Source organism: Ovis canadensis, chromosome 1 (assembly GCF_042477335.2).
Source record: "Ovis canadensis isolate MfBH-ARS-UI-01 breed Bighorn chromosome 1, ARS-UI_OviCan_v2, whole genome shotgun sequence".
NCBI classification, from domain to species: domain Eukaryota; kingdom Metazoa; phylum Chordata; class Mammalia; order Artiodactyla; family Bovidae; genus Ovis; species Ovis canadensis.
The window spans coordinates 67,746,319-67,763,814 of record NC_091245.1 but is presented as its reverse complement, the minus strand read 5'-3'; the positions used below and the strand labels follow the sequence as shown (position 1 = coordinate 67,763,814).

The 17,496-nt window shown below is 39.3% G+C and overlaps 1 protein-coding gene across 1 annotated transcript in view; it reads right to left on the bottom strand.

Annotated features, from left to right (window-relative positions):
* LRRC8C (leucine rich repeat containing 8 VRAC subunit C) overlaps positions 1–17,496 on the bottom strand; it is an 83,049-nt gene that overhangs the window by 23,925 nt on the left and 41,628 nt on the right. The window contains exon 2 of the mRNA XM_069597462.1: positions 8,308–8,449. Within this exon, the coding sequence (XP_069453563.1) occupies positions 8,308–8,445 (138 nt within the window). The 5' untranslated portion in view covers positions 8,446–8,449. The remainder of the gene's footprint in view (positions 1–8,307; positions 8,450–17,496) is intronic.

Sequence of the window (17,496 nt, the reverse complement as noted above, 5' to 3'; positions counted from 1 at the left end):
GGGGAGGAACCAAGCGAGGGAAGAGGAGGAGTGAATCTGCTTGCCTGACATATGAAGGATAGAGGAGGGTCTCCAAATCAAAGCTCATTGTATTAGAAATACAAGGTTATCTCCCTCCATCTCATGATAAACCTGCTTAACAGAGATTTTTAAACACAGACTTTGGTGATTTACAACATAGGATCTATAAGAGACTGGGATTGAACCTGGGTCTCCTGCATTGCAGGCAGGTTCTTTACCAACTGAGCCACTCGGGAAGTCCTAACAAGAGACTAAATATAAGTAAATCTCAGTTGCTTCACAGAAGAAAAAATTCAGTACTCTTGTCTGTGCTTTGTTATCTGAGGGAAAGATGTATTATTAAACAATCAATAGGCAACAAAGTCACAACAATCCGTAACAGTGAAATAAAAGGAAACGCTCCCCATTCACTGAGTGGCACTGGGCGGCATCAGATGGTCTAAGAAAAGCATTTAGATTCATGTCCTGTGTTAAACCCAAGAGAAGGAGGTGAAAGGCACTCATATATTATTCTTGTGGTCAGGAATTCACTGCACATTAAGTTGTCAAGGTGATAGATGACAAGAAATAAAGTTCTAGGGAAGAAAAAGTATCAGTTTGAATAAACCATCATAACAAGGAAATCCTAACTAAGGCATATTTTTGTTACCAGATGTAACAGGGATTTTTGAAACAGTGTTTCTCTCACAGCATCTACCACCATGATGAGATGAGAAAGGCTGCTCTTTAAAATTATTTTCACCATCAAATGATTTTTGTTTTATAGTCCACAAAGAGTGAAGTAGAATGGTGACATGTTGTGGGTACACAGAAACTTAATAAAACATATCTTAGATGAGGTCTTCATTTTAAGCCTCCCCACTGGTACTATCTGTTGTTATATTAGGATTCTGAATTTCACTTTAAACAATAGGCTAATCTAAGGAAGAATTTCTGAGTCTCCATCTGTAAATTCAGATTTGGCAAAGGAGAAATCTACTAGAGATCCTGGGTAGTATGGAACAAAGGGTTGGGGAGAGAGGCAGAAGCAAGGATTCAGGGCGCGTAATCGAACAATTCTGGGGACTTCCCTGGTGGTCCAGTGGTTAAGATTCCAAGCTCCCAATGCAGGGGGCCTGGGTTCAATCCCAGTTTTCATGCTGCAACAAAAGATCTCACACACAGTAACCAAGATCCCATGTGCTGCAACTAAGCCCCCGCACAGCCAAATAAATTTTTTTAAAAAATGAACTACTCCGAAATCACTAATTTTTACCACCTGTGCTTTCCAGTGACCTGCCTATGAGTATTTTCAGTTGAAGGCCATTTGCCATGGAGTTGATGCTGATGTTCTAAATCAGAGCAGTTGAGTATGAAGCAAAACTACAAGTGAGGATCAGCTCCAACCAGCAAGCTCTGATGTCCCAAACTCTTCTCAGTGTGACTCAGCTGGGCAGTTTGCTCCTGGCCATTGGCTTGGTCTATATGGACTTTTTTGTAGGTGATTTCAAGTTATTGAAATCATTCTCTTGGCTTTTTTCCCCTCTAATTCAGAAAGCAGGAAATGTCTTTCCTGTGTAGCAGTCACAGAGCAGTCCCCTAGGGTTTCTAGGGGGCTTATCTTCCAGTTCCTGTTGCTGGTTTCTAACTGTTAACTCTATATTTGGTAACGGCTTGACCATGGGCTGTTTTGGATTTGGTCATAATAAGATAACCTGGAGTCATGGAGCAGAGATCTAAAGCAATCTTATTTTTCCAGGAAGCAGCGTGTTGACCTTTCAGGATTTCGTCTATTTTATTGAATGTGAGTATTTGAATAGCATTGTTTATAGCACAAGGTTGGGTGTTTATGCTATTGGTCCTTGAGGGTGTGTGACTGTACAGAAATAGGATACATACACTCTCCTGGTTTACAATGAGTTTATATTTGTTTGTTATGTGGACTGATAAAATCTAAGGAATGCTCTTTATGCGTGCTCTTAGTCCATGGCAGCCTTGAAAATAGTCACTTGCTCAGAAATGAATAAATATTTGTCAGATGAGTAAGACAAATGTTGATTTTGATCCCTTCACATCGCTAGGCAAGAATCAACACACCATTGACAAGACAATATCTTCCTCCTTTCCCCAGTATTTTCAAAGCTGAATAGTGTTAAAGCTATATGCATACCATCTCTTCTGGGATAAAGAGATAATTATATACATTACCATGTGTAAGATAGTTAGCTAGTGGGACGCTGCTGTATAACACAGGCAGCCCAGGCTGGTGCTCTGAGATGACCTAGAAGGGTGGGATGGGGGTGGGGTGGGAGGGAGGCTCAAGAGGAGAGGATACATATATATATATATATATATATATATATATATATATGACTGATTCACATTTTTGCATGGCAGTCATCAACACAACACTGTAAAGCAATTATCCTCCAACTGAAAAAATAAATTAATTAAAAAAATAAAGTGAAAGGGTAACTGTATAATGATTAAAAAAAAAGAGATAATGAACTATTGTTCGCTATTGGAAGAGGCCATTTATAAAATAGTAAAAAAAGTGCTGGAATCCTATTTTACCACCAATGAGTACTCTTCTAACCCTGCTGAGATTTTGCTTTGCTGTGTTTTCAAATCCCAAGAGTTATCTTGTTTTATAAACATGATCAGAATGAATGACTGCACTTTTATTGCACAAAGGGAAAATCAAGGCATAAAAACATATTGTGATTATTGTAAGACCCCCTTAGAAACGGGAAAGGATTTTGAGCTTCAAAGAGAACCTTTTGTTTATGAATTTATCAGTCATTAAACAGGATTATCACAGCAGAGCTAAAAGAAGAGCTTAAATTCTCCCCCTCGGGAACATTACTTTCATTTGCAGCATGAATACTGGGTGGTTTTACTTTCTTTAGTAATTTGTATTGTATTTCTTGTTTCTTTAATGTTCATTACAGGTTAGAAGTTATTTGTTAATAGTAGGTGTACAGTGAATAATCTTTTAGAGAACCTAAGCTGTAATTCAGAAAAAAACCAGTCTTGTTATAACTTTCTATGTTCTCTTTCAGTCATCTTGCACTTATTTTTATACTTAAAATTCTGTTTTACAAGTCAAAATTTGGCCATTACAATTTGCAACTGTAATGATTCCATAATATCCCACCCATGGCAGGGTACACAGGAGTGAAAGTCACATGGTGGAGAACTGACCTGAGATCTGAACCCTGGCTGCATCTCTCCTGCCTTTGGGACATCACCTAACTTTTCAGATGAGAATTCGCATCTGAAGATGGGACTGATCTACCTCCCAAGGGTCCTTATAGGAGCTAAACAAAATGCATACAGATTCTGTCACAGGCTCTTTACCAGTGTCACTCAATGGGAGTGCTATTAGCATCCTGGATTCTGTGGGAATGCCCCACCCAGAGCAGGATGCCCCGGACAAGGCTATGAAGACCCATCAATGAGGGTTCTACGAAATAATCATACTAAATCTACTGCTTATACTGATTTTTTTCCTTTAATTCCTCTTTTCAAAAAAAAAATGTATATTTTGGTTTTATATACTTATTCTTTGAGAATTCGCTCAAATTCACCTCCTCAAGCCCCTAACTTCCAGTAGCTGAGATGACATCATATTTAATGCTCTTGAAGTCTACCCCCATCGAGGTGCTTACACACTGAACGGCATTGCTTTGGTATTCCTGTGGTCTGTAGGCCGTTAGCAATCTGAGGGCAGGGGCTGCACTGTATTCTCTTCCAGTGTCTCTAGCACACCACACAACACCTGATATACTGAGGGTGCTTAGGGATGTTTGTTAGACCATGGTCTACCCCATATGAATTCTGAGCTCTGTAGCCTTCACATTCTGATGCAATCTTCCTTTGGGGTATTTCAGATGTTTTAGAACCTTGACATCTCAGATTGTACTTCCGGTATCCAGTCAACTGGCATCCATATTCTTAAGGGTGGTAAGGATGAAACAGGCCTGTGTGTGAAGGCTCCAGGTTGGGTCACCCATCTGAGAAGCAGGTACTCGATGTGCTGGGCAGGGTGCTAAGTTGGAAGCTTCTGTGTAGCAGAGAGACATGATGGGGACTGTGCTCTGGGAAGATGGTTCTGACCAGGGCCCAGGAAGAGATGCTTAAGTTGTGCTTGAACTCACAGCAGCCATATTCCTAAATGATGTTCATCATGGCATTTTCATAGGTACACACTCCCATTTTCATTTATTTTGTTCCAAGTTAGCTATTAGTTCTTATAGATGCTCTGTGGTTTCCTTTTCTACAATGGAATACGTAAACAAGAAAAACTCCTGTGCCTGTTAATAAGCAAGTCCCTGCAGCAGTTCCGCTGTCACGCGTGGCACAGCAATAAAGTAAGACAGATGCAGAGTCTTCCTGCAGACCTATGTTACTCTCCTCCCGCTATTTCCCCAACTTGCCATTCCCAAATCCGCCCTTCTCCTCGAGGACCCCAATCCATACCCACCTTGTCTGCTGCATCTTGCTACCTCCCTTCCCCCACAATCTCTCAGTAGATGGGTCACTTTCTACTTCATCGAAGCTCTAAGGCATACACTCCCATCTTACTGTGTCTTTCCTCTCCCTGCAAAAAATGTCTCTGCAGCCATCATTCTTGTTCTTGTAGAAGGTGCTCCCTCTACCCAAATTAATGATAATCCCCGCCTGGATCCTGGATCCAACACCTCTTTCCTCCTGAAGATGATCATTCTTCTCTTACCATCAACTCCTGGGTCTTCTATTTAACTGTTTACTTCTCCGCTTGGACATTTAACATATTTCAAACTTAACATGCTCAAAAACAAACTTTTTCCAGTGGCTCAGGCCTAAAAACCTTATAGTTATTCTTGATTTCTTTTTCTCTCATTCATCTCATTCAATCCAATCTTCTAGCAACTCTCATTTTTTTTTTTTCCATTCAAAATATATCCAGAACCACAGCTTCACTCCTAGTCCAAGCCATCTGATTTGTGTCATGCCTGGATTATTGCACTAGCCTTCTCAGTCATTCCCGTTTCCATCCTTGCCCCCCACACTGTATTCTCAGCACCTAGAGTGGTCTTGTCAAAACCTAAGTCAGATAATGATAACCCTCCAAACAGAGCATCTCACTCGGAGCAAGACAGAATCTTTACAGTTGCCTCCAGGCCCTCCAAGATCTGGCAGCTGTTGCCTCTCAGGCCTCAATCTTCTATTACTCTACTCCTCGCTCTGCTCTAGCCCACTGGCCTCCTGGCTTTACCCTCAGTGTATGAGGAACGCCTCTGCTTCAGGCCTGTAACATTCACCTCAACATTCAAACTTATAGTATTATAACAGAGCTCACGTGGTTCCAGAATCACTTGGAAACAGGACTGGAGTCAGAGCTTGCCAGCCAGGCAGCATCAGGCTCTTTCCCTTTGGGGGGAATCTTCACAACTATATGTGTGGTGGTCCACCCTGCTGCCCAAGAGCTAGTCTCTCCCCAGGCTTTTCCTCCGCAACCATCTCAGGTGCAAGGAAGAGAGATCCACAGTGCGCAGGCTCTGGATTTACTCTGACGCCTTATGTTCCCAAGGAGCCAACAACTCTTGTAACTCAGTAGATAGATACTTCCTGTGTCAAGGGACATGCCCAGTTACAGGTGTCACCAGAAGCACAGAAATCCCATCTGTGTCTTCCTACCGGGCATTTTTATCATTCCCTGAGCCCAGATGTAGTTGACCAATCAGCAGCTGTTGATGCCATAAGCAATGTTGCCTAGAAACACAATTAACGTTCTACTGTATCAGGCACATTGTACTGTATCAGGCACAGGGAAACTGAGATAGAAAGCTGAGAAAGCCAAATGCCAGTTTCTCCTGTAGAAGGGGCAGGCACTGTGACTGCTTGGTTCTCCGTGTCTTTTGCTGCATCTGTTCCCTCTGATAGGACGGCTCCTCCCCGGATATCTGGATTAGGCTGCTCTCGCACTGACTTCAGTTCCTTCTTCACAAGTCACCTCCCTGGTGAGGGCACCCTGTTTGAGAACCGCAAGTGCTAATCTCAGCTGCTGGGATTTCCTACCATTCTTGTATGCTTTATTTTCTTTTCCATTGTTCTTAGTACCTTCTAACATGTATACTGATGCTGCTGTTCCGTCATTCAGTCATGTCCGACTCTTTGCGACCCCGTGAACTGCAGCACGCCAGGCTTCCCTGTCCTTCACCATCTCCTGGAGTTTGCGCAAACTCATGTCCGTTAAGTCAGTGATGCCATTCAACCATCTCATCCTATGTCACCCCTTTCTCCTCTCGCCCTCAGTCTTTTCCAGCATCAGGGTCTTTTCCAGTGAATCAGCATATAACTGACTGATTTTGCTTATTTTTTTCCCCATAGAACTTAAATTTTATAAGGCTAGGAGATTTGTCTTTTATTTTTATCTCCTGCATTGACAATGCCTGGCCTGTACAACAGTGTCTATCATACAGTAGGTTCTTCAACAACTATTTTATTTATGAATGAATTTATGCCCTTTCTTTCAAACTCTGGTTTTTCACTGGCATCATTTTATTGGTATGGGGAGGAGGCCGAAATATTTTCAGCCTGCAAATAAAATGCAGCCTGGTGTTAGGGATTAGGATACGGACTTGGGGCCAAACTGTTTGGATTTCAACAAGGGTTTCGTCAGTCACCTTGGAAGTTTTCCTAATCTCTTGGTGCCTTAGTTTTGCATCTATAAATGGGGATAATAATAGAACATCCAGGGTTGGTATGAGGATGAAATGATTTGAAACATATGTAAAGTGTTCAGAAGAGTGTCTGACACGTAGGAAGCACTGTGCTTAGACATTTAGTCATGTTCGACCCTTTGCGACCCTATGGGCTGTAGCCCACCAGGCTTCTTTCTCCATGGGATTTCCCAGATGAGAATACTTCAGTGGGTTGCCATTGCCTTCTCCGGGATCTTCCTGACCCAGGGGCTAAACCTGCGTCTCCTGCATTGCAGGTGGATTCTTTACCACTGCACCCACCTGGGAAGCCCCAGGAAGCACTAGATGTTAACTATTATTGAAATCAACAACAAAAAGGTCTTTATTTCTAGGTCTTTATTTCTGCACCACTTCTAGCTACTTTCCTCTTTCCTGACTTTTCCTCTCAGATGATCTATCAATACATGAAAGTTCCATCTACCCCACAGCCTTTAACTTCCATTCAGTTTTCCAACCCTTGCACTAAGGTTTCTAAAGGCCTAGTTTTTCTCAAGGCTGTTTGTCTGTCCTCAGCCTGTGAGTTAGTTGAACCACCTGCCTTCACTGACCACACCTGAGCCTCTCCTCTCTCCTGGTTTGCACCTGTCCTTAGGGCTGCCTTTTCCAGAGGTGCCTCAGTTTCCATCACTCACTTTCTACCACCATTCCTGACATTACCTTACCAAGCACATCCTCCTGGTCTGACTCCACTCCCAGGCGCTGCTTCAACTCTCACACTGAAGACACCCAAAGGGTGGCAGCCCTATAAACTGTCTCCCGGAGGCGGCATGTCCTTTTCTCACATCCATGACTTAGAGCTTTCTTTCCTCTTCCTAGCACTTTCTTTCCTCTTCCTAACACTTTCTTTATTGCCAGCTCCCTCTTCCTGACTGGTCCTCAAGTTTTAGTATTGCAACCATTTCTCTGGTTCCCCTCCTTTGCACTCAGAGCTCTTCAGAAGCCTCTATCACAACCTGTTCTGACCTCTTGTTTAGTTTCCCCCTAGAAATGAACTGCTTATGGCCACAAAGGATAGTGCCTGACACACAGATGTGCAAAAAAAAAAAATCTAAATTCAACATATGAATGTACAGTATCTATATGGAATAAATTATGATTCAGTTACATTTTAATTCAGAACTAAAGCACTGGGTGTGAAAACATCTCATCAAAATGTCAGTTCTTTCAGAAAATCTTAGGAGTGAAAATAAGAGATAAAGAAAAAAGCTTGATATTAACAATGTAAATGGCACTGTTGGTATGTATCTATGCTATATTTTACTGTAAAGCCAACTTTGGAAGATAAAGGACTCCCTTTGATATTCATGACATCAAATACTACTTGACTATACTCAACTGCTGTTTGAACTCGGCTAAATCTTACAAATACCCTATTTACCTTATTAGGAAAGTTCAGGAAATAAGGCTTCAGGCTCCCTGCCATGATTATAAATACCACACGCAAACAGAGAAAGAGCAACAAATGTATACATGGTTAAAAATCACACACTTTTAAAAGAGGTTTCGATGGGTTAGTGCCTTGCTCTGCCTCTTTTTTGACATGAACCTAGGCACCTACCTGCAAAGTGCATCCAAACACACCGATCATCAGCATGGCCACAGACAGGTAATCAGTAAACACATCCCACCATGGCTTCAGCACCCGGAAGGCAGGCTGCTGCTCGGAGAACTGCCGGAACTCTGTCACCGGAATCATGTTTCTGAGAAAAGAGAGGTGACTGGTGAATTCATTTATCTTTACACACAACATACTGCATTGTTCACAGCATTTGAAAATTCTGCTCCAACCTGTTGTATTCAGTGGTCTGAATTAGTCCATGAGCTGTCACTGTACTTTAGGGTTTTAACAAGTCATTGAGAAATCCACCCCTTGAGGAAATAAGGAGCCCCACATGGAAACAGCAAGCAACTTTACTAACTCCTGTCCAATCAGCGGTGCCCTTTAGCTCCAATGGGCCAAAGCTAAAGGCCCAGAGAGAGAGCATGACCAAAGCTGCCGGTTATTTCCTGGTCTCTCCCTTTCCTCTAATGTCAGAAAGATGTGCCAGAAAGAGCCAGAAGATACCAGAAACAGCACAGCCCATCTTTTAAAATGTTTTTACTATTTATCTTGTCATCTTGGGTTTTTTTGCTTTGAACTATTTTTAAAGTGTAAACCTCAGCATTCGTTTGTATTAATTATTTACTAAGTCCTGAAAGGCAAATGACTTTGCCACTAATCTTTTTCTTATAAATGGGATCATCTTATATGGGGAGGAGGTGTTGGGGAGAACTTTGTTTTGCCCTGTTTTTTTTTTTCGTCTCTGTGATTTTTGACTTGATTTTTTCCCCCTCTATTTCCTAAACACTTTATATTTCACTGTGAACCACAAACTTATCCTCTGAGAAGTCAATTTTCCCTGGAAACACCTGTTGTTTGTTGTTTAGTCTCCAAGTCATGTCTGACTCTTTTGCAGCCCCATGGACTGTAGCCCTGCCAGGTTCTTCTGTCCATGGGATTTTCCAGGCAAGAATGCTGGAGTGGGTTGCCATTTCCTCCTCCAGGGGATCTTCCTGACCCAGGTATTGAGTCTTCTGCATTGCAAATATTTTACCATTGAGTCACCAGGGAAGCCCCAGCCTCTCTCTCTGAATAACAGAAGATGAATAGGGTATACTGAGGCTCTGGGAAAAGAGACACATCCTTTTCTTCGCCTGCACTGTTCTATCTTTTGGCTTAATCCCATTGCCTGTATTATGATTTAAGACTTCACATTAATCATCTGGCTACTGGGAGAAGGAATATTTTTTCCTTATCTCATGGCAAGGAAAAAGGGTGGCCAGTGAGGGCCAAAAAAACGGTTTCTCTTTTGCCATCTTTGGATCCAATAATCTCGCTCTTTACAGCTGCCCTTGTTACATAGTCTGATTAAAGAGCAGGGAAAGGCTGCATTTGGTGCTTGTCTTCCCAAGCCTTTTTGTTTGGATCTTCTCTTCCCTAATACTGAATTAAAGCCTGTACAATAAACAGCCTAAAGAAAATGAAAGCCTCTTATTTGGGTTCACCAGTGTTTATCTTTGTTTTTTTTTTTTTTTTTCATAAGCAGTGTTTATCTTTGGAAATTATTATAATATGTTCCATTCCATCTCACTGCTTTACCTGACTTTTTCTTAAGCAGTAATTTGTCTTAACACAACATGGAAAATCCAGCCGCTTGGCGTTCCTTTTACCTACGATCTACCTACTTGACATCTGTGCAGCATTTGATAAAATTTCCTCATTTTACTGAAACACAACTTTCTTAACTCCACTTTGCTCACCCACTGGGTGGCAAGCATCTTGAAGGGAGAACCTATATGTTATCATGTGTGTGTTTTCAAAACATATGTTTCAGGCAAGCCACTCAAGCCAAATAACTTCGCCTACTCCTAGTGTTATTAACATTTCAGACTAGTTCAAAGTTTGATTTTCCTGACACTTTAAGACCTTTTTCTTCTCAATGGATCATTATAATCTCATGGCCCCAAGTGTTTTCTAGTCACAGCTGTCCAGTGGCAGTCACAGACAGGCACTAAACCTCGTCTTAACTTCCACTTTCTGCCTAGAAGCTGCTGGTTTGTTCTATTTTGCACCTGCATCACTTACCACAGTGCCTGGAAAACAAGAGGCCCTGAGCAACTGTCTGTTAAATGGATGAGTCGATTCAGATGCTTGTTCATGGAGCAGTTCTCACCTAATCAAATTAGGAGTGACCCGAGCCAGGTGCAGTGACAGCTCTAACAAGTACGGTACTTGTGCTACAGTTTACATCTTTTGATAGATTTGGTTATTGTCTCCTTCGTGATAAGTTTCCTGCATACCTTGGAGGGAACTGGGCTTGTTCTTTGATGCAAGGAACAATTTCAGGAATAAAATACACCAATGAAAAGCTGTGGTTCTCAAGGTTTTTGATCTTGGGAATCCCTTCATGTCCTAAAATGTAGGAGGAGGACCTCAAAGAGCACGTTTTAGGTGGGTGATACCTATCAATACTTACTACATTAGAAATTAAAATGAAATTTAAAAAATATATATATTAACTCATTTAAAAATAATAAACTCATTCCAAGTTAACATATATTATGTTATTATAAAGATACCTATATTCTCCAAAACAAAAACAATTAATGAGAACAATGGCATTTTTTCACATTTTTGCAAATCTCTTTACCAGTGGACTTAATAGAAGATAGCTGGATTCTCATATCTGCTTCTTCATTCAGTCTGCTCTGATATGTTGCTTTGATTGAAATTTATGAATCAAATATATGCAGTTAGAGAAGGGAAGACTATCTTAACAGGCTTTTCATATAATTGTGGATAACTATAATTTTATAATATATCATATTAACTTGGTAAGTTGCACTATAGAGCCTAAAAACTGTATTAATGAACTTTTCAAACTCCTTGCTGTTAAAACTTATTCATCAGTCTTGAACTTTAAATGGATCTTTTATCTGTATATGATTTGGTAACGACATTGGTCATCTGGAAAATATGGGAAATACTGAATCACTTAGTCATGCAGATTTTCCAAATGCTGACAAATTATACTTAGAAATCACATTCATTGAAATCACTAATGCTTTCATCAGAAAATTTTTTAAGTAACTGGAGCCTGTCAAGCTCATGGTGGTGTATAAATTTTCCAAAATTCTAATCATCGCTTGAAAGTTTGAATTTTATTTGTGGCAGCAAATATTATGTTCTTCTTGAAATGTCAAGCTCGCTTCATTCATTTTGAGAAATTATCTTCCACATACTCAAGTCTGAATATCAGTTGTTTTATTCAGTTAAAAACTGTACATTATGATAAAGTGGCTAATTCAACTTTCAACTCAAATAAAGATTCTCCTTGAGATACCTACCTACTGTTCTTGGAATTCAGCAGACATGCTTTATGTATTCTTCCCTTTCATCACTTCATGTATTATTACAATATGTAGTCAAGGGTCAAGAGCTATTAAAATAATAATTTTTATGGATTCAACCAGGACATTAAACAAAACTGGAGTTTTTTCTTTTAAGCTGTAAATGTGTGCCAATGAGGAATACAGTAGAATTTGGTGCCTCTACCTTGATTCACACTAAGATGACTTACCCACCAATGATTTTGTACCATCAGTGAAAAATGCAAGAAATATCTTGGCATTAAAAACTAGTTTTGATCTTGTCAGTTCAGTTCAATTTAGACGCTCAGTTGTGTCTGACTCTTTGTGACCCCAATGACTATAGCAGGCCAGGCTTCCCTGTCCATCACCAACTCTCGGAGCTTGCTCAAATTCATGTCCATCAAGTCAGTGATGCCATCCAACCATCTCATCCTCTGTTGCCTGCTTTTGCTCCTGCCTTCAATCTTTCCCAGCATCAGGGTCTTTTCAAATGAGTCAGTTCTTTGCATCAGGTGGCCAAAGTATTGGAGTTTCAGCTTCAGCATCAGTCCTTCCAATGAATATTCAGGACTCATTTCCTTTAGGATTGACTGGTTTGATCTTTGATCTTGTGGACCCTCTAAAAATGTGTAGGTGACTGGTGTTCCACAAACCACACTTTGAGAACCACTGAGGCAGAGGTTCACTGTTCCTTCATCTGTGGCTTGCCTGGAAAAAGCGAAGGCCTAGGGCACTCATAACGGCGAGGCTCTGCTAGTCCTCGGTGGCTCACTGGCATCCTTCTCTTAATGTGGAAAATAAAGACAGACTAAGCAATCTAGGAAACTTAAGTATTGTCTACTGCTTCCTAGTACTGGTACAGCCTAGTTAAGAGGGATTGTCGGAGGAAACAGTCGAGGTGAAACAGACTTTAGAGTTTTAAGTCTACTCTTAATGTACTTAACCTCTTTAGGGTAAGTGTGTATATGTGCATGTGGTATGTACATGCCCTTATATGTATGTACACACACACTACATATAAATGTATGTGGACACATGTATAATACATACATGTAGACTTTGTTGTTTTAACATAACACAAGGCTTAAAGCCAATATCCAGTACAGATTTAATCCTTGGAATTATTTTTGATGCAAAAAAAAAAAAAGGCAGGGGAAGAGAGGAAATATAGGAATTGACTTAAAACCTCTTGACTTAAAACTAAAGAGAGGGTGAAGGAATCTTGCACTTGCTTAACTGAAACAAAATTTTGTGTACTTTCTCCAATTTCAGTGCTTTCCCTCATTTTTTATTTCAATATTTTAAAAACTTTTTACAGTGTTGTGTTGGTTTCTGCCATACAATAGTGCAAATGAAGCATAATTATATATACATTCCCCTCTCTCCCTAACCTTCCTCCCCTCTTTGTGCATTATAGTGACAACACAATTTCTCTTTCGTTATCATTGTACTTTCCAAATGATTTGTGACATTTTGAGAGTTATCATATCAAGTTGAAGAAGCCACTTCTGAATAAACTGCTAAGTTTACATAGTTTTTTCCTCTAAAGATCAATCAGGATAATTCTATTTATATTTTTTCCCTATTTTAGAAATATAAATGATTATATTAATATTTCTCCCAACTCTAATTTCTAACTTACTATGTAAGATTTTTGCCTATCTGATAATGCCTTTAAAAACATGGCATTTCAAATTAAATCAAAAGATTCTTATATCCTAATAAAAAATATATAAACTTTTACATTGTTATATATTTGCCTCTGTATCCTTTTGCAGAAATCCATTTGTATTACTTTCATTAAAAATACTTATTACTAAAACTAGCTAGTCCAGATTTGATGCATGAGACAGGGTGCTCAGGGCTGGCGCACTGGGATGACCCTGAGGGATGGGATGGGGAGGGAGGAGGGTGGGGGGTTCAGGATGGGGGACACATGTACACCCATGGCTGATTCATGTCAAGGTATGGCAAAAAACACTACAATATTGTAAAGTAATTAGCCTCCAAATAAAATAAGTAAATTAAAAAAAATACTTATTACTAAAACTCATTTTAAAGGACTCATTGTTTATAAAATGTTACCTCTCAAAAATATACAGATCTATAATCCTTTTTGTAAAGAATATTGATAAAATTAGTTGCAAACCCACAGTTTCTTTCTTTCATTTATTTCGTTCTCCCTGAAACAATGTCTTCTTGTCCATCTCAGGAGAATTTTAATATCTTCTTTTCAAGAATTAATTATACAGAACAAATTCTATACTATTTATTACCCAGGACTTTAGGAAAATCAAATATATTCTACTCTGATTCAAATCTGATTGCTAACACTGTTTTCCAATGGCTATTAGGTGGGTATGTACTACCAGTGCTTTGTCTCACATTTTTCTGGCTGTTGGAAAATAGCATTAGACATCAGACAGTATAGTACTGCTCAAGAAAACAAGAGTCAATTCCAAGTGATCCTAGTAATCACATCAGTAACACAGTGAGTGGCCCCTTACAAAAATGAGTGCTAAAAATTCAATAATTCCTGAGCACAACAAATGTGACTTCTACAGGAAAGAAACACACATATATAATTCATCTGTGTGGCTAACTAAATCTGATGGTCAGTTCTCAGCCCTCACCTTGCCTGCTCTATCTGAGGCATCTGGTGTAATATTCTCTACTTGGCTTTCAGGATGCTATAGCCTTTAGGTTTTCCTCCTGTTTTCCATGCTGTTCCTTCTTTTAACTCCTTGACTCTTTCCTCACCTTCTCCCTGACCTCTGGCCTTGATGTGCCCAGTGTTTATTCTTTGGTCCAATTCTCTTCCCTACCTCATTTACTCCCTTGTGAGCACACGAAGTCATCATGCTTTAAATGGTGGACCCAGCTGCCAACTCGATATCTCCATCTGGACACCCAGTAGACACATTAAACTCAGGATATCTGGAACCCACTCCAGTTCCATCTCCTTATCCCCACCTCTCCTATCCCTGGCAAAGCCCTGTTCCTCTTGCAACTTTCCTCCCTTGATGGCAACGACGTCTATCCAGCTGCTTAGACCAAAATTTCTGGAGTCATCCTGAGTCTTCTTCATCTCTTACATCCCACATCCCATCTGTCAAAAATTATACATTCCTTAATGTATTGTTTGTCTCCCCTCAAAGAATGTAAGTTTCACGATGACAGGAATTTTCTTTCCAATTTTACTTTGTATATTGATGTGTCTCAGCACCTAGAAAGTAATGCTTGACATATGGTAGGCACTCAATATTTGCTGAATAAATTACTGAGTAACTAGTAATTCTGATAGAGACAGGAGGGGTGATTGCCTTTTGGTTTGGAACTAGTGATTATAAAAGCAAAGCGGGTGTCTAAGTATTGTCACGGGAGGAAGATCCCGCAGTGCAGGGCCTTGATATTGGCACAGCCAAGGCCAGTGCGGAGGAGTGCAAGAGAGGAAGAGCACAGGAGTACCATGATGTATTTATGGGTTCTTTTCAGCAGTACCAATCAAAATAAAGTCATCGGAATATGCTCAAAACATCAATTATAAAACAAATTACTTTTCCTTTAGCAATGCAAAGATGGAAATAAAAAAGACAAAAAGCCAAATTTCCTAATTATGTAAAAGTGATTTATTTCTCTCTTAGGAGAGCATGACTCTGGATTGTATTTTACTCTGCAATTGCAGTATACATGACAAAAACTTTTTTAGAAAAACCCACTAAAGAAGACTATGATCTTATGGTTCTACAGAAATCTATTTAGTTTAAAGAAACTCAGAGGTGGCTTATAACTGTTCAGAATCTGAAAGGCACTTTCAGAAGTCATCCACTCCATAACTCTCATTTTATGAGTAAAAACTTGAGCCGAGAGAGATTAGGTGACTTGCCCAAGGAACACAGCTAGTGCTGTCTTGACTTCTAATCACACCTTACCTGTTACTCTATAGCTCTTAGTCAATAATACATCATGCTGATCTGAATGCAAAGAATCTAAAATATATACTAAGAAACAAATGGCTTAAATAAAATTTCTTGTTTCATGTCTCTCTTTGAAAACATAAAATGAAAAGTAAACTATTATTAATATATTTAAAGGATTCTTAGCTCTAGGGCTCTCACAGTCTCATAAATTAGAACTTTAGACTCAGAAGGCAAGTTGATCTGACAATCCAATGGATACTTTGGTACTATCATCTCCTTGAATATTTCCATGATGTCATGTGTTAAATTAATGGCCCAATCACATTATTTGGGAAGCGTTCAAAATGAGCTTAACCTGTTTTTCTAAGAGTGGTAGGGAACAAAAATTACTCCTTGGGGACTTCCCTGATGGTCCAGTGGCTAAGACTCCACGCTCCCAATGCAGGGACCCGGGTTCCATCTGTGGGCAGATCCCACAAGCTGCAACTAACAGTTCTCACACAGCAGTTAAGAGATCACAACTATTAATGCTGCAACTATTAATAAAAGATCCCCCATACTATGACAAAGACCCAGTGCGGCCAAATAAACAAAAATATCTTAAACATTATTTTAGTTGGCAATTTTAGTTCTTTGTCAATTAATACATAACGTTTTTCTCATTATATCCTTCCCATATTTAAAGAAAAACCCTTTAATCACTGCTTCAGACCATATATCACAAGGCTATTGCTTTACACACCAGTATCCACAGTTATCTTTAGCATAGTCATTAGCTTTTAATTTACTAAAATTTTGTTAGTACTATTATCAGTAGCTTATTTTTCTCTCACAAGCATAATTCATTTACTTGTGCACTTGCTCTAAATAATTATAGCATTATAAGAAATATATATTAAAATGTATATTAAAATGTACACTAAAAATATAAAGTTTAAGATACGTCAAGCACTGTGCTGGGTGCTAGGGGAATAAAACAGACAAAGTGCCTGCCTCACCCCGTGTACGCTTCTAGGAGAATGTGCATTAAACAAATTTCCGCGAGAGCATGAATCGTAATTGATCTTTGATTACTGTTTCCAGTGTCAATGGTGCATTTAAAGAGGTTGCTGTTTTTATTTCACTGAGGACACGATTTATATCTTGTTGATCTCTGTATCTTCTAGAAGATAGCACAATGTCTTAGAACAGACCCTTGACATATTTTTGTTAAATTCAAAGAGGCCTAAACATGCAAACATAGTCGTAAACAGACATACACCCAAATGAGCATTTTGTAGTAAAGATAATTCTTCTACTGTTATCCTCTCTTATAGCTTGATACTGCAATAAGAGTGTGACTATCACCACATAGCTTCACAATCATTGATTAATGATTATTCAAAGAACATCCACTTCTGAAGAAACTGAGAAGAGAATGAGAGTCAGGAATAATTTATAATTTCAAAGTTAAGGGTCACTGAAAATTTAATGTACGATGTCTGTCGCTAGTTACAAAGAGGATATATCGATCGATGATGACTTCTTAAGCACCAGCCAGTATCCAATGGCCATGTTTTGTGATTCCCTTCTCAGAACATTACTCTATTACGAAACAAGTGACACAAACAGATCCAAACATAAAAGCCTTATTTACAATTTAACAGTTTAGAATACTGCATTTATAAGTCTTGGTGAGATTTTTACTTCTTTGGAATTTTTGTCAAAGAACTTCAGCTTCATCCAAATGACACTAGTAATTATTTAATGCTTATTCTATACATTTGAAGTAAACTCAGAAATTTTTTCCAAAAATGAGGCTAAAGAGTGATCTAATAGTTTCTTAAAATCTGACCATAAAAGATTATCATCAAATGTTATTCATTCTCTCCCTCATCTGTTGTTCTAAATACACCTAAAGTCTCTCTGAGAATTAA